Raw genomic sequence first — 23967 nt, forward strand, 5'->3', positions numbered from 1 at the left:
CTGAAAAAGGTCAGTTTTCATTCCAATCCCAAAGAAAGGCAGTGCCAAAGAATGCTCAAACTACTGCACAATTGCACTCATCTCACATGCTAGTAAAGTGATGCTCAAAGTTCTCCAAGCCAGGCTTCAGCAATACGTGAACCGTGAACTTCCAGATGTTCAAGCTGGTTTTAGAAATGGCAGAGGAACCAGAGATCAAATTGCCAACATCTGCTGGATCATCGAAAAAGCAAGAGGAGTTCCAGAAAAGCATCTATTTCTGCTTTATTGACTATGCGTTTGACTGTGTGGATCACAATAAACTGGAAAATTCTGAAAGAGATGGGAATACCAGACCATCTGACCTGCCTCTTGAGAAACCTGTATGCAGGTCAGGTTAGAACTGGACATGGACCGACAGACAGGTTCCAAATAGGAAAAGGAGTACGTCAAGGCTGTATATTGTCACCCTGTTTATTTAACTTCTATGCAGAGTACATCATGAGAAACGCTGGACTGGAGGAAGCACAAGCTGGAATCAGGATTGCCGGAAGAAATATCAGTAACCTCAGATATGCAGATGACACCACCCTTATGGCAGAAAGTGAAGAACTAAAATACCTCTTGATGAAAGTAAAGGAGAGTGCAAAAAGTTGGCTTAAAGCTTAACATTAAAAAAAAAAAAAAAAGCTTAACATTCAGAAAACTAAGATCATGGCATCCAGTCCCATCACTTCATGGCAGATAGATGGGGAAACAGTGTCAGACTTTATATTTTTGGGCTCCAAAATCCCTGCAGCTGGTGATTGCAGCCATGAAATTAAAAGACGCTTACTCCTTGGAAGGAAAGTTATGACCAACTTAGATAGCATATTAAAAACAGAGACATTACTTTGCCAAGAAACGTCAGTCTAGTCAAGGCTGTGGTTTTTCCAGTAGTCATGTATGGATGTGTGAGTTGGACGGTGAAGAAAACTGAGTGCCGAAGAGTTGATGCTTTTGAACTGTGGTGTTGGAGAAGACTCTTGAGAGTCCCTTGGACTGCAGGAAGATCTAACCAGTCCATCCTAAAGTGTTGGGTGTTCATTGAAAGGACTGATGTTGAAGCTGAAACTCCAATACTTTGGCCACCTCATGAGAAGAGTTGACTCATTAGAAAAGACCCTGATGCTGGGAAGGATTGGGGGCAGGAGGAGACGGGGACTACAGAGGATGAGATGCCTAGATGGCGTCACCGACTCAATGGACATGGGTTTGGGTAGACTCCGGGAGTTGGTGACAGACAGGGAGGCCTGGTGTGCTGCGATTCATGGGGTCACAAAGAGTCAGACACGACTGAGCGACTGAACTGAACTGATTAAAATATTATGCCTATCTAGACATATTTAAAATTATTATAACAGGCTAAATAAAGCTATAACTTCAGCTTTACCGATGATGTGCCATCCAATTTCATATAGAAAAGTGCTGTTTACCAGTTCTGGACTACTTTATAGGTCTTGTTTGTTGTGACATGCTTCAGCACAGAAAAGAGCATCTGTGATTGGTTGCCTATACACTGCCTGCTGTTGGGTTTGAGTGATAAAGGATAAAACATTTCTTCCTTTTTTCCCTAGCATTTCAAAAAGTTTTTAAATGTTCCAAAATATTTTTATATGCAGAAAGTATAATAATTATTTATATTTATTAGCAGAAAATATAATATTTTAATAAAAAATGACTGCTTAAAGTACTAAGATTAATGGTAGAAAAATTATATTGGGAATTATTGTAACTATGCCCTTTGTCACTTAATTTGATTTAATTTTCATTCAATTCAAAAATAGCTTCGGAAGGACCAGTCTTCACATTATGGTCCTGTTCTTCTGATATCTGATTTACCAGAAGATGGCTGTACTGAAGAAGAAATTAGAAAAATATTTCAACCTTTTGGAAAAGTTAATGATATCCTGATTGTTCCATACAGAAAGGAAGTGAGTTATTTAATCTATTCTAAAAAGTCGTAATTGTATTTTATAAAGACTTGTCAGATCTTTCAGCTTTTACTCCATATACACCTGTTATTGAGCTATGTAAATGTTTGGAATTGAATGAACAGGGTTCCTAAATACTGCTTTATATCCCTTAAAACCACACACTGTTTTTTTTAGATGAGCACACCTTTTCTTTGAAGGTCCAGATGATATTTTAAGTGTTGGCGTGTCATAGGATTTCAACTACTCACTCTGCTGTACAACTGTGTTTTAGTACTTCACAGTCATAGGTGATATATAAATGAATACTCATGGCTGTGTTCAAAAATCTTATTTAACAAAAAAACAGATGGCAGGCCATAGTTTGCCATTCATTGCTTTAGCACTTCAGTGAGGTGATGTTAAAAAAAATGATTTTGTTTGAACAGTATTTTTTTACATTTGAATTCTATTTCTGTAACCTATATAGTAAAGTTTTATAAACTCTACAAACCCTGGAGTAAACAGAACATGAAATTAGGAGGTAAAACAAGGGAACATAGTTGGTATAATTTTGTTTGTTGCAAGAAACTTTAAAAAGGTCAAATTTAACAGCAGCTAGACTAGATCCTGCCTGCTACCCTGTTGTTCAGTGAGCCCTGCCTTCCTGTTTCTTACTCTTTTATGATCTTGCCAAGGACTGCTTCCTTCTTACCTTGGTAATGGTATAGAAATTCCATTAGGTTAAATGTCCATTTTGTGTGTGAAAACATCCTAAAGATCAGATTACACTTTAGCAAGGTGAAAAGAGGTAAAATCAACCAGCACTTGAGGTAATTTCAGTTTTATATTCCATAAGGAAGTATTAAGTCACACAGAGAATTTTAAGGTAGATTTTTGACTTAAAAGTAAAATGTGTTTCATTTTAGGCTTACTTGGAAATGGAATTTAAAGAAGCAATTACTGCAGTCATGGAGTACATTGAGACAACACCTCTTCTGATAAAAGGGAAAAGTGTGAAAGTATGTGTTCCAGGAAAGAAAAAGTCACAGGTAAACTGGATTTAATTCTTACACGCAGTTCATTGTTGTTTAGTTTAATTTTTTTTAGAGTATGTTATGTACGGAGAAATGCATAAAACTTAAAATGTTAACTCCATGGACTGTGTATAAATTCAGGTACACTGAACTGAACTTCGTGTATGCATGTGTGTGTTAGTTGTTTAGTCGTGTCTGACTCTTTGTGACCCCATGGACTACAGCTCTTTGGGCTCCTCTGTCCATGAACTCTCCAGGAAAGAATACTGGAGTGGGTAACCATGCCCTCTTCCAGGGGATCTTGCCCACCCAGTGATCGAACCCACGTCTCATGTCTCCTGCATTGGCAGCCAGGTTCTTTACCACCAGCAGCACCTGGGAAGTCCCATATGGGTTTCATAGATGTTTGCTAATTCTGTTACATTGATATTTTCCCCTACTGGATTGCTTGCCAAAATGGCAAATTGCTTGCTGCACTGTAAACAATTAAATGGTAAGCAATAGAGTAGGGGAAAATATGTAACAGAATTAGCAAACATCTGTGAAATCTCTGCCTAGGTCCCAACTACAACCTTGACTACATCCTGCAAGCCCCTTGCATATTTCAGTCGCTTATTTGGAGATCAAACCATGTTAACACTTACAGATTTTCCTCATTCTTTCAAAGTTCTATGTGGCTTTACTTTGTATGAATATACCATGATTATTTTATCAGTTCCCTCATGGATTGCTTTTTAGGTTCTAGTTTTTCATTACTATAAACAGGACTTCAGTTAACTTTCTTGTACATGGCTTTCATAGGCCTTATGCATTTTGAGGTGATAGCTATAGTGGACTTGTTGGGTATTAGGATATACTGTAATAAGAAATGCTGGGGAAAAAAAAAAGAAATGTTGGATCACCTGTTAAATAGCTGTAACAATTCACAGTCTAATAATTTATGTGAATACAGGTGTCTCTCCATTATAAATGACATTTTAATATTTGCAGTTTTAAAATCCAGTATGTAAAAAATGGTATCTACTTTTTATGATCATCTTTAATGTTGTGTTTGAGTTGCTTTTTTTTTTTTGACGTGTTTTTCAATTGTAGTTTTTGGATTTGCTATTCCCACAAGGTTTTCTATATATGTACAAGGTATTGTAAGTTGCTGGTCTCTTTCCTGTTTAGAGAAGTTGCTTTAGTGTTTGTTGCAAAGCTGGTCTGGTGGTGTTAAATTCTCTTAGCTTTTGTTATTGTTGTTGTTCAGTTGCTGAGTTCGGAAGCATGCCAGGCCTCCCTGTCTTTCACTGTCTCCAGGAGTTTGCTCAGATTCATGTCCATTGAGTTAGTGATGATACCTAATCATCTCATCCTCTGCTGCCCTCTTTTCCTTTCCCCTTCAGTATTTCCCAGCATCAGGGTCTTGTCCAATTGAGCTGGCTCTTTGCATCAGGTGGCGAAAGCTTCAGCTTCAGCTCCTATCCGTCCATTGAATAGTCAGGGTTGATTTCCTTTAGAATTGACTGATTTGATCTTGTAGTCCAAGGGACTCTCAAGAGTCTTCTCTAAGTTCAATTCTAACCACAGTTTAAAAGCATCAATTCTTCTGCATTCAGCTTTCTTTATAGTCCAGCTCTCACATCTGTACATGACTACTGGAAAAACCACAGCTTTGACTAGATGGACCTTTTTTGGCAAAGTAAGATCTCTGCTTTTTAATAAGCTGTCTAGGTTGGTCATAACTTTTTTCCAAGGAACAAACGTCTTTTAATTTCACTGCAGTGACCATCTGCAGTGATTTTGGAGCCCCCCAAAATAAAGTCTGTCACTGTTTCCTTTGTTCCCCATCTATTTGCCATGAAGTGATGGGATCATATGCCATGATCTTAAGTTTTCTGAATGTTGAGTTTTAAGCCAACTTTTTCACTTTCTTTCACTTTCATCAAGAGTCTCTTTAGTTTTTCTTCACTTTCTGCCACAAGGGTGGTGTCATCTGCATATCTGAGGTTATTGATAGCTCTTCTGGCAATCTTGATTCCAGCTTTTGCTTCCTCCAGCCCAGTATTTCTCATAATGTACTCTGCATGTAAATTAAATAAGCAGGGTGACAATATACAGCCTTGACGTACTCCTTTCCCTATTTGGAACCAGTCTGTTGTTCCATGTCCGGCTCTAACTGTTGCTTCCTGACCTGCATACAGGTTTCTCAAGAGGCAGGTCAGGTGGTCTGGTATTCCCATCTCCTGAAGAATTTTCCACAATTTGTTGTGATCCACACAGTCAAAAGGCTTTGGTGTAGTCAATAAAGCAAAAGTAGATATTTCTCTGGAACTCTGTTCAGTTTTTTGATGATCCAACAGATGTTGGCAATTTGATCTCTGGTTCCTCTGCCTTTTCTAAATCCAGCTTGAACATCTGGAAGTTCACAGTTCATGTACTGTTGAAACCTGCCTTGGAGAATTTTGAGCATTACTTTACTAGAGTGTAAGATGAGTGCAATTGTGCAGTAGTTTGAGCATTCTTTGGCATTGCCCTTCTTTGGGATTGGAATGAAAACTGACCTTTTCCAGTCCTGTGGCCACTGTTGAGTTATTCAAATTTGCTGGCATATTGAGTGTAGCACTTTCACATCATCATCTTTTAGGATTTGAAATAGCTCAACTGGAATTTCATCACTTCCACTAGCTTTGTCTGTAGTGATGCTCTGTAAGTCTCACTTGACTTCACATTCCAGGATGTCTGGCTCTAGGTGAGTGATCATACCGTCATGGTTATCTGGGTCATGAAGATCTTTTTTGTACAGTTCTTCTGTGTATTCTTGCCACCTCTTACTATCTTCTGCTTCTGTTAGGTCCGTGCCATTTCTGTCCTTTATTGTGCCCATCTTTGCATGAAATGTTCCCTTGGTATCTCTAGTTTACTTGAAGAGATCTCTAGTCTTTTCCATTCTGTTGTTTTCCTCTATTTCTTTGCATTGATCACTGAGGAAGGCTTTCTTGTTTCTCCTTGCTATTCTTTGGAACTCTGCATTCAAATGAGTATATCTTTTTGCCTTTCATGTCTCTTCTTTTCTCAGCTATTTGTAAGGCCTCCTCAGACAACCGTTTTGCCTTTTTGCATTTCTTTTTATTGGTGGTGATCTTGATCCCTGCCTCCTGTACAATGTCCCGAACTTCCATCCATAGTTCTTCAGGCACTCTGTCTATCAGATCTAATCCCTTGAATCTTATTTCTCCCTTCTGCTGTATAATTGTAAGGGATTTGATTTAGGTCATACCTGAATGGTCTAGTGCTTTTCCTTACTTTCTTCAATTTAAATCTGCATTTGGCAATAAGGAGTTCATGATCTGAGCCACAGTCAGCTCCTGGTCTTGTTTTGCTGACTGTATAGAGCTTCTCCATCTTTGGCTACAAAGAATATAATCAATCTGATTTCAGTATTGACCATCTGGTGATGTCCATGTGTAGTCTTCTCTTGTGTTGTTGGAAGAGTGACTCAGTTGTAGACATATGTATTCTCTTTTATATTCTTTTCCATTATGGTTTATCACAAGATATAGTTCTCTGTGATGTACATTAGGACTTTATTGTTTATCCATTCTAAATGTGATAATTTACATCTACCAACCCCATACTCCCAGGCCATCCCTCTCCCTCCCCCCTCAACCTTGTCAATTCCAATTCTGTTCTCTATGTCTAAAAGTCTTTCCATTTTACAGATAGGTTCATTTGTGCCATATTTTAGATTCCACCCATGTGATATCATGTGATAATTGTTTTTCTCTTTCTGACTTGACTTCACTTAGTGTGATAATGTCTTTAGTTGCATCCACGTTGCTGTACTTGGCATTATTTCATTTTTTATGGCTGAGTAGTATTCCATTGTATATATACAATATCTTTGTCCATTTATCTGTTGATAGAAATTTAGGTTGTTTTGGTGTTTTAGTTCTTGTGAATAGTGCTGCTGTGAACATAAGGGTTCATGTGTCTTTTTGAATTACAGTTTTGCCTGGGTATATTCCCAAGATGGCTGGATTATATGGTAATTCTATTTTTAGTTTTCTGCAGAACCTTTTCGTTTTCCTTTACAGCTGTACTAGTTTACATTCCCATCAGCAGTGCAGGAGGCTTCTCTTCTCCATGTCTTCTCCAGCATTTGTTATTTATAGACTTTTTATTTTATTTTTTTTTTTATTTTTATTTTTTTTTTTTTGATTTATAGACTTTTTAATGATGAGCATTCTGACTGCTGTGAGATTGTACCTCATTGTAGTTTTGTTTTCCATTTCTCTGATAATTAGTGAGGTTGAGCTTCTTTTCATGTGCTTACTGACTCTCTGTATGGCTTTGGAAAAATATCTGTTGAGGTGGAGAAGTAACTATTGAGATCTTTTGCTCATTTTTTGATTGGGTTGTTTGTTTTTCTGTTTTTTAGTTATATAAACTGTTTGTATATTTTGGAGATAAGCACTTGTTGATCCGATCATTTATAGAAATTTTCTCCCACTCCGGGTCTTGTCTTCATATTTTGTTGTTGTTGTTGGGTTTTTCTCATAGTTTTCTTTGCTGTACAAAAGCTTGTAAGTTTTATTTGCTCCAATTTGTGTGGTTTGTTTTTTTGTTTTTATATCTGTTGCCTTGGGAGACTTAAGAAAAATGTTGGTACCATTTGTATTAGCATGTTTTTACTATGCTCTCTTTTAGGAGTTTTTTTTTTTTTTTTTCCTAGAAGAGAAGATTTAATAATTGATAAAAATGTACAAAAATATTCAAATCAGAAATGCTTTAGAATGTGTACCACGAAGTCAATACTTCTCAGTGAGTAGGGAAGGTAAAAGACTTCCTCAATGAAAAAAAGCAAGAGAAAGTTCGGATTAAAAAAAAAAAACTGTTAAAGAAATTGCTGAAGTCAACATTGATTTGTTTTAGACAAGGATATTGCAGCCATCACTTAAAGTTTGGTGGCACATTCTTTAGTAGGTCCTTAAGGCAATATATTTAAGCTAATTTACAATTTGATTTGATGTTAACTTTTTAAACATCACCTCAAAATAATGCCCTCACAGTAGCCTTTTAAAATATATTCAGATGTTCCATAAGAAATAATGGTGGCTTTATTAGAGCAGCGCCACTACAGTTACGGGTCTACCAGGTTTCCATTATGAACACTCATTTCTGAGTTTACCATAAAAGATCATATCGTCTTTAACCAGTTGGGTAGTGCACAAAAAAGCAGTTTATCAGTTGCTGGTGCTTTTTTTGTACTACTAGGTATCAAAATTTTTCCATTATATCTTCAAAATCCAACTTCTATAAAGTAAATCAAATGACCTCATGACTTACACTTTAGAATAAAGTAGAGACACCTGCAGTTATCAGTAAATTGCCACCTTTAATCCATCCTGCAGTGCCCTATGAAAGGGTCACAGACAGACAGTTATGACTGTATGAAAATATGATGGAGTTTTATGGTATTAAATAAATAAATAAATAAAACTAGACACTGAAGGTGGCAGAGCAGAAGGATATAAACTCACGTCTTACAAAAACGCCAAAATATGTTTTAAGTCTTTAAGCCATTTTGAGTTCATTTCTGTGTGTTGTGAGAGGGTGTGTTCTAACTTCATTTATTTACATGCAGCTGTCCAACTTTCCCCGCACCACTTGCTGAGGAGACTCTCTTTTTCCCATTGTTTATTCTTGCTTCCTTCGTTGAGGATTAATTGACCGTAGATGTATAGGTTTATTTCTGGGCTCTCTATACTGTTCCATTCATTTGCATGTTTGTTTTTGTACCAGGTGCAAACTGTTTTGTTTACTGTAGCTTTGTAGTATTGTCTGAAGTCTGAGAGAGTTATGCTTCCTGATTTTCTCCCCGCCCCCGAAAATTGCTCTGGCAGTTGTGGGTCTATGGTTCCACATAAATTTTTGGATTATTTTACTTCTGTGAAAAAATGTCATGGGGGGTAATTTGATAGGGATCACATTAAATCTGTAGATTGCTCTGGATAGTGTTGCCATTTTAACAATGTTCTTTCAATTCAAGAGCATGGGCTATTTTTCAGTTTCTTTGAATCTTTTTTTAATATTTTATAACTCTCAGCATGTAAGTTTTTCACCTCTTTGGTGAAATTTATTCCTAGGTTTTTAAATTTTTTTGGTGAGACACTTTTTTTCTCATGGAAGTTTTCTTTTCTTTTCTTTTTTTCAATTTATTTTTAATTGGAGGATAATTGCTTTATAGTATTGTTTGTTTCTGCCATATATCTTTTGGTGAGATTTTAAAGGACATTCTCTTTCTGATATTTCATTGTTACTGTGAAGGAATGAAACCAATTTCTGAATGTTAATCTTGTATCCTACTACTTTGCTGAATTCATTTATTAGATCTATTCATTTTTGTGTATAGTTCTTAGGGCTTTCTATATATGTAGCATGTCACCTGCATATAGTAACAATTGTACCTCCTCCCTTCCAATTTAGATCCTTTTTATTTGCTACGTGATAAGAGTTTTTATCTTGAATGGATATTGAATCCTATCAAATGCTTTTTCTGTATCTATTGAGATGATCATGTGGTTTTTGACTTGTTACTGTGATGTGTTATGTTGATTTGTGTATGTTGAACCATACTTGTGAACCTGGGATGAACCCCACTTGGTCGTGTTATATATGCATCAACGATACTGACCTGTAATTTTCTTTTTTGGTGATTTCTTCCGCTGGTTTTGGTATTAGAGTGATGGTGGCTTTATAGAGTGTCTTTGAGAGTGTTCTCTCTTCTTCAGTCTTTTATATTCTTCTTTGAGAGAGTTTGCCTATGACGCCCTCCAGTCCTGGGCTTTTTGTATTGGAAGTTCAGTTTTGTTTACCCTTTCAAAGAACCAGCTCTTGATTTTGTTGACTTTTTTTCCCCTATTGTTTTCTTAATCTCTATTTTATTTCTCCCCTGCCCCCATCTTTATTTCCTTCCTTCTGACTTTAGGTTGTTTATTCTTTTAAAAATTCTTTTGTGTAGTAGATTAGGCTTTTTACTTGGGATATTTTTCTTGTTTTTGATGAAGACCTGTATCACTATGAACTGCTCTCTAAGAACTGCTTTTGCTGGATTGCAGAGATTTTGTGTGGTTGTGTTGTCTCAAGGTACTTCTTAATTTCCTTATTGAGCCTTTTTTTTTTCTTCTTTTAGTAGCATGTTATTCAGTCTCCATGTACTCATTTTTTTTTTCTTGTTTTCTTTGGTTGATTTCTAGTTTCATGCCATTGTGATCAGAGAAAATGCCTGAAATAATTTCTGTACCCTTAAATTTGTTCAGGTTAGTTTTGTGCCCCAGGACATGTGGTCAGTCCTAGAAAATGTGTGTGCACTTGAAAAATATGTACATTCTGTGGGGTTTTTTGGATGCAGTGTCCGGAAAATATCTAATAAGTCTTACTTTTCTGTTGTAACATTTGGGACCTCTGTTGCCTTATTGATTCTCTGGAAAATCTCTCCACTGATGTGAGTAGGTGTTAGTCTCTGACTGTTATTGTCTTCCTGCTGATTTCTCCCTTCATATCTGTTAGTTATTTATGTATTTGGGTGCTCTTAAATTACGTGCATATTTGTTGATGAGTGTAAAATCTTCCTCTTGTATTGATCCTTTTATCATTATATAGTGTCCTTTATCTTTGTAGCCTTTGCTTTAAAGTTTATTTTGTCTGATATGAATATTGTAAGTCCCACTTTCTTTATTTTTGCATGAAATATCTTTTTCCATGCCCTCACTTTCAATCTGTATGTGTAGGTGGATCTCTTGTAGGCAGAATATTGTAGGCTTTTTTTTAAAAATTTTACACGATAGTGTATACCCACTCTTCATCTTTAAAAGTTAATTAATTGTGGCTGTGCTGGGCCCTGGCTGTGTGTGGGCTCCTCACCGCGCACCCTCAGTCGCTGGGCACGGGCTCTGCGGCGCGGGGTCAGCAGTCGCGGCAGGCAGACTCCTCCGCTGTGGGGCCAGGCTTGTGTGCCCCCTGGCGTGCAGTCTCCAGCACCGGCGGTCCAGCGCGTGTCTGCCTCAGTGGCAGGCAGGTTCTTACCCAGCGCACCACTAGGGAAGTCCCCCTCTATGTCTTTGGATTGGAGTACTGACATTTAAGGTAATTGTTGCTTCATGTATTTATTGATTTTTTTTTTTCTTTAAAAAATTTATTGAAATATAGTTGATTTACACTTTTCATTAAAAAAAAATGTTGAAGTGTAGTTGATTTACATATTGCCACACCAAACTGTAGTTTTCAGTTGGTTTTTTGCTTCTTCCTTTCTTTTACTTTTTGTGATTTGATCATTTCTTTTTTTTCTGCCACTCCCTTCTGGCCTGCAGTATTTCTGTATCGAAATCAACTGATAGCCTTATGTAGGTTCCCTAGTAATGAACTCTGTTTTTGTTCTGCTGCCTTTAGAATTCTCTGTTTAACTTGCCATTTTTATTATGTCTTGAAGTAGGTCTATTTGGGTTCATCTTGTTTGAGACCTTCTGTGCTTCCTGTATCTGGATATGTTTCCTTCTTTAGGTTTGGGAAATTTTCAGCCATAATTTCTTCAAATACATTTTCAATCCCCTTTTTTCTTTCTTCAATATCTGCATAGACTGACCTGCTTTATCTTGCCCCATAGGTCTCTTATATAGCTTTTTTTTTTTCATTTGGCTTTCTGTCTGCTCTTTTGATTGGGTAATTTCCATTAGTCTGTCTTCTAGGTCACTTATTCTTGTGCATTATTCATTTTGCTATTTACTACCTTGAGCTCAGCTTTCATTTTGGCAAATGAAATTTTAGGTTTTACTTAGCTCCTTTTCACAGTTTCTAGTTCTTTTTTTTTTTTTTTTTTTTTAATAATAATCTGTATTTCTCTTGATAGCCTTTCTTAATTGCTTCAGTATTTTCATTACCTCCTTTTTCAACTCAGTGTCTGTTAGACTGAAGAGTTCTATTTCATTGTTCCTTCAGGGAAATATTCTTGATATTTTAACTGAGAGTGGTTTCTCTGCTTCTCATTTTCCTTGTACTTCTCTTAGTCCAAGAGTTCAGGAGAAACAACTGTCTCGTGTAGTCTTAGAGGCTATTTATAAGCAGGAACATCCCTGTATAGCTTGTGTGGGTTTTAATATTTTTTTGGTGTGAAGGCCGTTTTTGATTTGGATTCTTGCTGTCTCTTTCGTCAGCATGTGCTGGTTGTTACCACCTTGATAAGGAGTATGCAAGTGCACAGATTCTCAACTCATGCAGGTTCCCAGGAAGGTGGGGGCTGCAGTTGTGTTCCACTGCTGTGACAGTGTTATTTTGCAAACCCCCAGAGAGGTGGAGGCAGTGGTTGGCATCGGGTCATGAAACCCTTGGCAGCGGTGGCAGGCCTCACACGCTCCCAGGGAAGTTGACCCTGATGGCGGACTCGCGGCAGTGGCAGGCCATGCAAGTTCCTGGAAAGGTGGGGGCATTGACCTGCGTCCGTTTGTAGAACTCTTGGCAACGGCAGTGGCAGCAGTCTGTGCCTACCTCTGGAGTCTGAGATGGTAGTCACGACTTGCACCCACCCCTGGAATTTGTGTGGGCCGCCTATAAGCGAATGGAGAAAGAAGCTTCTATGACACCCCTCTCCTCTTGCGCCCCTTAACAGTGGTCCCTTGTGTCTCTGAAGGACCCAGGCTTCTTCTTAGACTCCCATCAGTTGTGGTGTTCTACCTCGTAGCCCCTTCAGACTGTCTTCACACAGCCAACTCCAGTTCTGTCCTTTGGGCCTGACCTCCAAAGCCCAGGCCTCAGTACACAGGCTCCACCTGCCCTAGTGGTTGACTGGACAAGCATTTTAGGCTGTGGGGATCAGGTCTCTCTTGGCTTTGTCCTCTGCACATCTGTTGCTGAGCTCTCCTCTGAGGCTCCATTCCTCCCCCTCTGTTCTAGCTGATCTCATCAGTGAGGGGACTTCCCAGTGTGCAGAAACCTTTTCCTCTTTCACAGCTCCCTCCTAGAGGCACAGGTCCTGTCCTGATTCCTTTCTTTATTTTCTCTTTTCTTTTGCGCTGCCCAGTTATGCAGAGATTTTCATGCTCTTTTGGAAGTATGTCTTCTGGTATTGTTCAGTAGATGTTCTTTGAAAGTTGGTCTGCGTGTAGATGTACTTTTGATTATCTGTGGAAGGAGATCGGTGCATCCTATTCCTCACATTTTTCTATTGGGTTATTTGCCTTTAAAAAAATTTTCATCTGAAGGTATTCATTATCCTAAGATACTAATTTTGTATTATACATGAGAAATATTTTCTTTTAGTCTGTTGCTTATATGATACATAAAGTTTTTTTACTTTTGGTGTACTCCAGTTTACTGCTCTTTTGCTCTTAATGGGTTTTTTCTTTTATTTTAGAAGACCTTTATACCAGTGCCAGAAAGATATGTTTCCATTATTTTTTAAATCTGTTATTTGTGATACAGTGTGTGAATGATATGACTGTTTGCAAAATGGGTAACCAATTAACCCAACACTGTTTATGCCTCATTTATCTTTCCTCATTGATTTGTAAAGCTGTCTTGTGTATAAATTACCCTATACATATAGATCTGTTTCTTTTTATTTTCATATGAATACTATGTGGTTTAAATTTTTCTAACTATAGCTTTATAATACTTGTCATTTTTCTAATAGAATTGTTTCTCTTTTTTCTCTCCTTCCATGTATTTTTGCTTAATCTTAAACATTTACTCCTATATATTAGATTTAGAATCAATTTGTTCTCTCAAAAATCTTAATGGGTGTTTAATTGGTACTGTACTGAATTGATATATTTTCAGTACTAAATCTTTTTGTGCAAAAACAGGTTTTATTTCTTCATTTATTTAGATTTCATTTTGTGTCCCTCAACGAATTTTTACTTTTTTTTCCATAACATTCTTTTGTAATGTTTCTGTAACATGTATTTTGGAAGAAGTGTTAATTTTTATTTATTTGTGTATGTTATAAATATTATTTCAATTGCTATTAAAGAAAAGAGTTGTATTTTTTATGTTTTCTGGTTAGTTATTATTGGAGTAACCCATCATCCTGGTTTACTAATATTAGGTACATACATGCCCATCTCATTGTCCCGTTGTCCTAATTTGAATAATGATTACATGGTGACTGTTGTCATTACCAATTTAGAATTTCTTTCATTTTCAGTTAACGGAAAACTTCTCCAGTGGTTTATTAAACAAATAAGAGGTTTATTTATCTTATAACAGGAAATTGGCTGGTGGGTGATCTGTGGCTGTAGAGCAGCTCTAAAATATCTTCAGGAACACAGCCTTTTGATTTTTCTAATTCACTGTCATTAGCATCTACTTTTTCATCCTTTTTTGTAAGATGGTTGTTGTACCTTCTGGCATTATTTCAATCTTTCGAAGAGAAAGAAAGGAATGTGTCAGGAACACAATGAATTTTTAGTGTTCCCCCCCCCCCCCCCACCAAGAAGGAGGACTTCCCCAGCAACTTCCACCTACATTTGATTTATCAGAACTGTGACACATATCCTCCTCTATTGCAGAGAAGAATAAGGGGAAGCAAGAATTGAATACATAATTTAATAACTTAAACTTTATTTTGAGACAGTTAAATGTTATTCAGAGTTTTCAGCAGGGCTGTGACAGTGAAATCGATGGATTTTAAAGATTCATCAGGAAGTGATCTGCAGAATGAATTAGTTGGGGAAATGACTCTGAAGGCAAAGAAAGCTTAGCATATTGATTAAAGGAAAGAAGAGAAAAGATCACTGAAATCCAGTTAGAGTACTCATCTAGCCAACCAGACTACTCTAAGAGTAGTAACAGTTTGGGGTAGATTAGTAACCTTGAGAATAGAAAGAAGAAATAGCTTTTATACTATTGACTCTCAAGCAGGACTAGCTGATTATTAAATTTTTAAATGCGAGATCAATATTCTTTAATTCTATAATGTTTAATCTGGGAAAATGGCCGAGTAATGATACTTTTAGGGTGTTAGAGTATTTCAAACAGATTAAAATAATTCTCTTAGATGACTTCTTTATAAGGTTGGTAAGGCAGCAGTGTAAGTTGAAAAGTTCAGTCATTTACTATTTTGATTTTCATAGTAATGAATGGCCTAAGTATCAACACTGAAAACTAGAAAACATGCCATCTACCTGTCACAGACATTGATGTTCTTCAGTTAAATATGGTTTGAATGGTGCTGAATTAAAGCCTTTGAAGGTTTACTCATGACTTCTCTCTTGTGATTGACCCAGCGGGAACCCCCAACAGAACTCTGGTTATGGCTTCTTCAAGGTTAGAAGTTTATGGGACAATCTTTTGGCCTGTTACCACAGGGGAAGACATTAAGTTTTCCTGTTAGAGCAAGCACAAAATAGACTGGAAACTCAAACTAGGAAAAAGAAGGTCAGCCCTATAGATTTCTTGGTCTACACATTAATTTTGACATGAATAGTTAAAGCCATGACAAAACCTTTCTGCCCACATTTGATGTTTCATGTTAGGACTGCCTTGGACTCTGTGATTCAGAGAATATTCTCTTCATTTTGCTACTTCTTGGAATCAGTAATAAAATGTTAGAGAAAAGGTAAAAATTTTCTACATCCCTGTATTGCACCTGAAGGATTAAAGTATGGTTCTGCACAGTTCTGGTGACAAACCTTGTCTGACAAATAACCTTGTGTTTAATTACAAGCCAGCGTAGACATGAGTCTTTAACAATGATTCTTAACCAGTCTGCTGAAAGCAAGCATTCTTCTTTTCCAGAAAAATGGGCACATGTTGGTACTCAAAATTTTCCTTAAGGAAGCAGGAGCTCTTGATATAGAAAGGAATATAATCAGAGTTTTCAACAGACAGAAGGACCTTTGCAGTTATAAAATAGTGCTAAGGCTCTTTAAGAAAACAAATCAGAAAAAAACAAGACTTAAAAAACTCAGATTTACTGGTTTCAGCAAGATTCGTGGTGACGTTACATCTAAAACCTAGAGCAAGCAGTCAGCTGAGATTTAAGAAGACTGCATGGAGAACAAAAACAGTGCCAGGAAGCAGTGCACAGTGGTTTGAGCATTATGGAAAATCTAATTAATAACAGGTAAAACTGAGGATATACAATCAGTTCAGAAGAGAGTTTAGTTTCATTTTAATTCAAAAACTATTTCTTGGGACTTCCCTGGTGGTCCAGTGACTAAGACTCTGTGCTTCCGCAGGGGGGTGTGGGTTCGATCCCTGATCAGGAAACTGGATCTCACATGCGACAACTAATAGTTGGTTTGTTGCAACTAAGAACCAGCACAACCCAATAAATAAATATTTAAGGAAAGAACTATTTCTTAAACATCTTTTGTATGTCAGCCATTGTGGTACATGCAGAAGATGCATTAATGAACAAGGCAGATGTGCTTCCTTCTTAGGACTTAACAGTCTATTAGTAAAGGTTAAAAAGTCTAAAATAATGAAGAGGAAAGTCATGGTGGATACATCTAAGAGACCCAATCTGCATATAACTAGGATTCCAGAAAGAAGATAGCACTTAAAAACTGGTGAAGATGTTAAGTTTCACAGTTATAAAGGGGAAAGCCCTAGTGATCCGGGCAGATAACTGTGTAAATGTAAAAAGCGGTAGACCAGCCTTAGTTAGATAGCCAAGCAACTCATTCTCAGGGTTGAGTGAAAAAAAGATTGATTCATTGTAATTTATTATGCAGATTTCAAGTCAAATAATCAAGTTGTATGCTAGGACAGTATTCTCAGACATGTATGGGCTCAAAGAACCTTTCATCTATATGTATTTCCTAAAATATAATCATCAAAATGAAGAACTTAAGAAATGGAGAAGTTATGATATAAAATGGTGATTGCACCAGGCTTCCCTGGTGGCTCAGTGGTGAAGAATAAGAGTTGGACACGGTTTAGTGACTAAACAACAACGAGTAATAAAACCGTTTAAACTTAGAGTGCATGTATGCTCAGTCATTTCCGACTCTTTGCTACTCCATGGACTGTAGCCCACCAGGCTCCTCTGTCTGTGGTAATTCCCAGGCAAGAGTACTGAAGTGGGTTGCCATTTCTTCCTCCAGGGGATCTTTCTGATCTAGGGATCAAACCTGAGTCTTTTGCATCTCCTGAATTGGTAGGCAGATTTTTTTTTTATCACTGAGCCACCTGGGAAGCCCATTTAAACAGGATAAACAGGATATTGTATATTTATAAAATAGTATAAATTGTTCCGTTGAGCCCCTTTTTTGGAGGGGGTTGGGGTGGGCAAGAATAACAGAGTCGGTTGCCACTCCCTTCTCCAGGAGATCTTCCTGAGCCAGGGATCGAACCCAGATCTCTCCCGCACTGTAGGTGGAAAGCTTTTCCGCCTGAGCTACCAGGGAAGTCAAAATAGTATAAATTGTTAAAAAAAAATAAAAACAATAACTTTGTCTTAAAATAGTGTCATCAAAAATTAGCATGTAAGCCACGGGTGTAAGGGCTTTTAAATTTATAAGAAGAAATCAATAGTTTCATATTTCTTTTTGAAATTGGAGATACCCATTAGTAGAATATAAGTAGGAGGATGAGTATCTTCTAAACCAGTGGGGGTAAGGGAGATGTTTGGATAAAATCCAGTATGGCACAAAAGGAAATGTCAAGGATGCCTCCAAAGAACAGAAAACATAAAATGAAAACAATTATAAGTTCAAATCATTTTAACACATATTTATTGGATGTTCACTAATTGCCAAGCTTAAAGAGCAACACACCTTTCAGTAAGGTAGTTATGGAAGGTTTCATTAAAAATGTGAAAAGGAGGTGAAGGTGTAAATTGTTCCTTGAGTTGGGAGCATTCCAAATAGCAACTGCAGAAGACTTCTCAAGTCCATGCCTATGTAGTTTGTTTTGTTTTAGGAATTTAAAGGGTGCTTGGGACTGAAAGTAGAGATATATGTGGTGATTTTGGGGTAGAGAGTGGGTGAAATGAGTAGTGTAAACTTTTTTTTAAGTGTTAGCTTTTTTTCTGAGTGTGATGAAAGGTTTTGAGTTTAGGAGTGGCAGTTATCAGTCTGGTTCTATGTTAAAAGTGGTGTGAGGGTGGTTGAAAAGCAAAGACAGAAGCAGAGACCATTATGAGTTTATTATAGTAATTAAAGCAAAAGATTGTGATAGATTTGACCAGAATGATAGTAATTAGATATCAGAAATGGTATGGCACTATTAGAAATGTCTTTGAAAGATAGTGATAAGAAAATGTCAATAAGTGATAAAAGACAAGATGTAAAATTACACTGTATAATCACAAGTTGAAAATATTTTATTTCTGTCTATAAATAGAAAAGGTAATTAGCATTTTTACTTTAGGGTAAGAAGATTTTTATTTGTGGTTATATATGTGTGTAGATTTCTTATGCTTTTGCGTATTTTGTATATTCCCTTTCATAATTTGAGAAGAGGCTTAAGGTTTTCAAAATATTTTTCCTTCATAGAACAAAGAGGTGAAGAAAAAGATGTCAGATTCAAAGAAAACATCTGCATCTACTTTAAAGTAAGTAATTCTATGATTTTCTGTGTGAGAACAAATATGCATATGAATTAAATTTTAAAAGTTTTGACTACATTTTTATTATATTTTCTCTCCCTGTTCAAATGGGACATCATTCTAATTGAATTATTTTAAACTTTTTTAGATTTAAGCTTTGTATCTTTAGAAGATTTTGGTGTTAGAATTTCTTTGCTAATTTTTTTCTTCTTTTAATAGAAAAGATACAGATGCTTCCACAGCTGTTGAAACTGTGACTGCGGCTTCTGCTAGTAAGTTGTTACTTTTAATATTCCTCCAATATGAGTATATTTTGTCAGTTTACTGGAAACTTCTTGGAAGATGATGCTAGGAAAATAGTATTCATTGTGCTTTAGTAGAAGGGATCCACATTGGCCCCTATTTTAAGTTGGTGATCCACTGGAGAAAGCCCATAATTCTTCAGCCTTGCATAGATGACCGTTTACCTTTCCCCCGAAACTTTCTCAGTCTCTTGTCACACAGATGTATATTATGTTTCAGTTACTCAGAGCAGTTTATTTTCCAGCTCTTCTGTCCTATTTCATTTCTTTTTTTTTTTTTTTGTTAAATAGGACATGTGAATTATTTATTATTTTTGGTTGCGCTGGGCTTCCTTGCTGCGAGAGGGCTTTCTCTGGTTATGATGAGTGGGGGCTATTTTCTAGTTGCTGTGCGAGGGCGTCTCACTGGAGTGGTTTCTCTCGTTGAGCACGGGCTCTAAGGCACGTGGGCTTAGTAGTTGTGGCACCCGGGCTAAGTTGCTCCGTAGCACGTGGGATCTTCCCAGACCAGGGATCGAACCCGTATCATCTGCATTGCAAGGCAGATTCTCAACCACTGGGCCACCAAGGAAGCCCTGTCCTATTTCATTTCACAGGTCTTTATACTGTGAAATACTCCATTCATGTGGAGTCATTGTCTAAATTCCAGTTAACTTTACTTAGTAACAACCCGCTCCAGTATTCTTGCCTAGAGATACCGTGGACAAAGGAGCCCGGTGGGCTACTGTCCATGGGGTCCCACAGAGTCGGACACTACTGAAGCAACTTAACATGCGTGCATGCATTGGAGAAGGAAATGGCAACCCACTCCAGTATTGTTGCCTGGAGAATCCCAGGGATAGAGGAGCCTGGTGGGCTGTCATTTATGGGATCGCACAAAGTCAGACACGACTAAAGCAACTTAGCAGCAGCAGCATCAGTAAGTACTTCTAAAGTACCTACTTAGGAGGTACCAGGCCTTGTGCAAGGTAATGAAAATACAAAGCCAGTTAAAACTCCTTTTAGAGGGTCAAAGTGGGGCAAATTCTCATTTATTCTTTAAGGCCTGTCTCAGAAAGTGCTTCTTTTTGATACCTTTCATGACCCTTAGGCAGTTCAGTTCAGTTCAGTCACTCAGTTGTGTCTGACTCTTTGTGACCCCATGGACTGCAATAGGCCAGGCTTCCCTGTCCATCACCAACTCCTGGACCCTGCTCAAACTCATGTCCATTGAGTCGGTGATGGCATCCAACCATCTTATCTTCTGTTGCCCCCTTCTCCTCCTGCCTTCAATCTTTCCCAGCATCAGGGTCTTTTCCAATGAGTCAGTTCTTCACATCATATCTTTGATCTGCTTGCAGGTTAAGGGACTCTCAAGAGTTTTCTCCAACACCATAGTTCAAAAGCGTCAGTTTTTTGGCACTCAGCCATTTTTATGGTCCAATTCACGCATCCATACATGACTACTGCAAAAACCATAGCTTTGACTATACAGACCTTTGTCGGCAAAGTAATGTCTCTGCTTTTTAACATGCTGTCTAGGTTGGTCATAGCTTTTCTTCCAAAGAGCAAGTGTCTTTTAATTTCATGGCTGCACTCACCATCTGCAGTGATTTTGGAGCCCAAGAAAATAAAACCTACCACTTTCCACTTTTTCCCCAACTATTCACCATGAAGTGATGGCACCAGGTGCCATGATCTTCATTTTTTGATTGTTTGAGTTTTAAGCCAGTCTTTTCACTCTCCTCTTTCACCTTCATCAAGAGACTCTTTAGTTCCTTTTTGCTTTCTGCCATAAAGGTGGTATCATCTGCATATCTGAGGTTATTGATATTTCTCCCCACAATCTTGATTCCAGCTTGTGCTTTGTCCGGCCCAGCATTTTGCATGATGTACTCTGCATATAAGTTATATAAGCAGGTGACAATATACAGCCTTGACATACTCCTTTCTCAATTTTGAACTAGTCTGTTGTTCCATGCCTGGTTCTAACTGTTGATTCTTGACCTACATGCAGGTTTCACAGGAGGCAGGCAGAATACCAGGGTGGTCTGGTGTTCCCATCTCTTGAAGAATTTTCTGCAGTTTGTTGTGACCCACACAGTCAAAGGCTTTAACGTAGTCAATGAAGCAGAAGTAGATGTTTTTCTGGAATTCTCTTGCTTTTTCTATCATCCAGCGGTTGTTGGCAATTTGATCTCTGGTCCCTTTGCCTTTTCTAAATCCAGCTTGAACATCTGGAAGTTCTTGGTTCATGTACTGTTGAATCCTTGGTTGAAGGATTTTGAGCAAGACCTTGCTAGCGTGTGAAATAAGTGCAGTTGTGTGGTAGTTTGAACATTCTTTGGCATTGCCCTTCTTTGAGATTGGAGATTGGAATGACACTGACCTTTTCCAGTCCTGTGGCCACTGCTTAGTTTTCCAAATTTGCTGGCATACTGAAGGGCAGCACTTTCACAGCATCATCTTTTAGGATTTGAAATAGCTCAACTGGAATTCTATCACCTGCACTAACTTTGTTTGTAGTGATGCTTCCTAAGTCTCAACTTGACTTCCCATTCCAGGATGTCTGGCTCTAGGTGAGTGATCACACCGTCATGGTTATCCAGATCATTAAGATCCTTTCTGTATAGTTCTTCCGTGTATTCTTGCCTCCTGTTATTAATCTCTTCTGCTTCTGTTAGGTCCCTGCCGTGTCTGTCCTTTACTGTCCCCATCTTTGCGTGAAACGCTCCCTTGGTGTCTCTGATTTTTATCTCTAGTCTTTTCACACTCTGTTGTGTTCCTCTGTTTCCTTACATCATTCACTTAGGAAGGCTTTCTTGTCTATCCTTGCTATTCTTTGGGATTCTGCATTCAGTTTGTTATAACTTTCCTTTTCTACTTTGCCTTTAGCTTCTCTTCTTTTCTCAGTTATTTGTAAGGCCTCCTCAGACAACCATTTTGCCTTTTTGCATTTCTTTTTCTTGGGGATAGTTTTATCACTGCCTCCTGAACAATATTACAAACCTCCATCCATAGTTCTTCAGACACTCGATCAGATCTAATCCCTTGAATCTACTTGTTACTTCCATTGTATAATTGCAAGGGATTTGATTTAGGTCATACCTGAATGGTCTAGTGGTTTTCCCTACTTTCTGCAATTTAAGTCTGAATTTTGCAATCAGAGTTTATGATCTAAGCCACAGTCAGCTCCTGCTCTTATTTTTGCTGACTGTATAGAGCTTCTCCATCTTCGGCTGCAAAGAAAATATCATCAGTCTGATTTCAGCATTGACCATCCTGTGATGTCCATGTATAGAGTCGACTCTTATGTTGTTGAAAGAGGGTGTTTGCTATGACCAATGTGTTCTTTTGGCAAAACTCTGTTAGCCTTTGCCATGCTTAATTTTGTACTCTAAGGCCAAGCTTGCCTGTTACTCCAGGTATCTCTTGACTTCCTATTTTTGCATTCCAGTCCCCTATGATGAAAAGGTGTTCATTCTGTAAGGTCTTTCAGGTCATCATAGAACCGTTTAACTTCAGCTTCTTTGGCATTAGTGGTTGGAGTATAGACTTGGATTGCTATGATATTGAATGGTTTGCCTTGGATACGAACAGAGATGATTCTGTCATTTTTGAGATTGCATTTCAGACTCTTGTTGACTATGAGGTCATCATAGAAGCATTCAACTTCACCTTCTTCAGCATTAGTGATTGGGGCATAGACTTGGATTACTGTGATATTGAATCATTGGCCTTGAAAATGAACTGAATTACTGCAGTATTGAATGGTTTTCCTTGGAAACAAACCGATCATTCTGTCGTTTTTGAGACTGCACTCAAGTGATGCATTTTGGACTCTTGTTGACTATGAGGGCTGTTCCATTTCTTCTCAGGGATTCTTGCCACCAGTAGTAGATACAATGATCATATGAATTAAATTTGCCCATTCCGCTCCATTTTAGTTCACTGATTGCTAAAATGTCAATGTTTACTCTTGCCATCTCCTGTTTGCTACTGCTGCTAAGTCGCTTCAGTCGTGTCCGACTCTGTGCGACCCCATAGACGGCAGCCTACCAGGCTCCCCTGTCCCTGGGATTCTCCAGGCAAGAACACTGGAGTGGGTTGCCATTTCCTTCTCCAATGTATAAAAGTGAAAAGTGAAAGTGAAGTCGCCCAGTCGTGTCCGATTCTTAGCGACTCTGTGGACTGCAGCCTACCATGCTCCTCCGTCCGTGGGGTTTTCCAGGCAGGAGGACTGGAGTGGGGTGCCATTGCCTTCTTCAGTCTCCTGTTTGACCAATTCCAGTTCACCTTGATTCATGAACCTAACATTCCAGGTTCCTATGCAGTATTGTTCTTTTCAGCATTGGACTTTGACTTTCACCACCAGCCACATCCACAACTGGATGTTGTTTTAGCTTTGGCTCAGCCTTTTCATTCCTTCTGGAGCTATTTCTCCGCTCTTCTCCAGTAGCATGTTGGGCATCTACCATCCTAGGGAGTTCATCTTTCAGTGTCGTATCTTTTTGCCTTTTCATACTGTTCATGGGGTTCTCAAGGCAAGAATGCTGAAGTAGTTTGCCATTCCCTTCTCCAGTGGACCACGTTTTGTCAGAACTCTCCACCATGACCTATCCGTCTTGGGTGGCCCTGCATGGGTTGGCACTTAGTTTCTTTGAGTTAAACCAGGCTGTGATCCATGTGATCAGTTGGTTAGTTTTCTGTGATTGTGGTTTTCATTCTCTCTGCCCTCTGATGGAGAAGGATAAGAAGCTTATGCCAAGTTAGCTCTTTCCTAAATGTAAATTATATTTTTTGTAATGTGTTACTGATGTATTTTTCTTATTGTTTTAGCGAAAACTGGACAAACCAAGACATCTGCAACCAAAGTAAATAAATCTTCAGGTATGTTTTCTATATTAGGATGTTAGATATGTTGATTAACTTTAAATTGTTTAAGATGGTTTTGTCATCAGTCTTGGATTTCATGTGATACAGTGTTTGCTGAGTATATACCAATTTTTGAAATTTACAGTCATCTAGAAGTTTTGAGAAAGCATGTTTAGTAGACAATGCTCTTTTCCTGCAGTTATTATCAAAATAAGATAATTTAACTGGCAAACTATTTCTCTTGATGAATATTAGAAATATTTCCCTTTTTCTCTCTTATTTTGGTCTTCTCTGTTTACTTTTTGTTTATAAAA

General features: G+C 37.9%; 1 protein-coding gene across 6 annotated transcripts in view; it reads left to right on the plus strand.

The window, feature by feature from the left end:
- ZNF638 (zinc finger protein 638) overlaps positions 1-23967 on the plus strand; it is a 130467-nt gene that overhangs the window by 75190 nt on the left and 31310 nt on the right. For all 6 annotated transcript variants that reach the window (XM_043918335.1, XM_043918334.1, XM_043918336.1 and 3 more), the window contains 5 exons: positions 1806-1952; positions 2861-2983; positions 18445-18503; positions 18717-18769; positions 23618-23668. In XM_043918335.1, coding sequence (XP_043774270.1) covers positions 1806-1952; positions 2861-2983; positions 18445-18503; positions 18717-18769; positions 23618-23668 — 433 coding nt within the window. The remainder of the gene's footprint in view (positions 1-1805; positions 1953-2860; positions 2984-18444; positions 18504-18716; positions 18770-23617; positions 23669-23967) is intronic.

The sequence above is a fragment of the Cervus elaphus genome, chromosome 11 (assembly GCF_910594005.1).
Source record: "Cervus elaphus chromosome 11, mCerEla1.1, whole genome shotgun sequence".
NCBI lineage: Eukaryota > Metazoa > Chordata > Mammalia > Artiodactyla > Cervidae > Cervus > Cervus elaphus.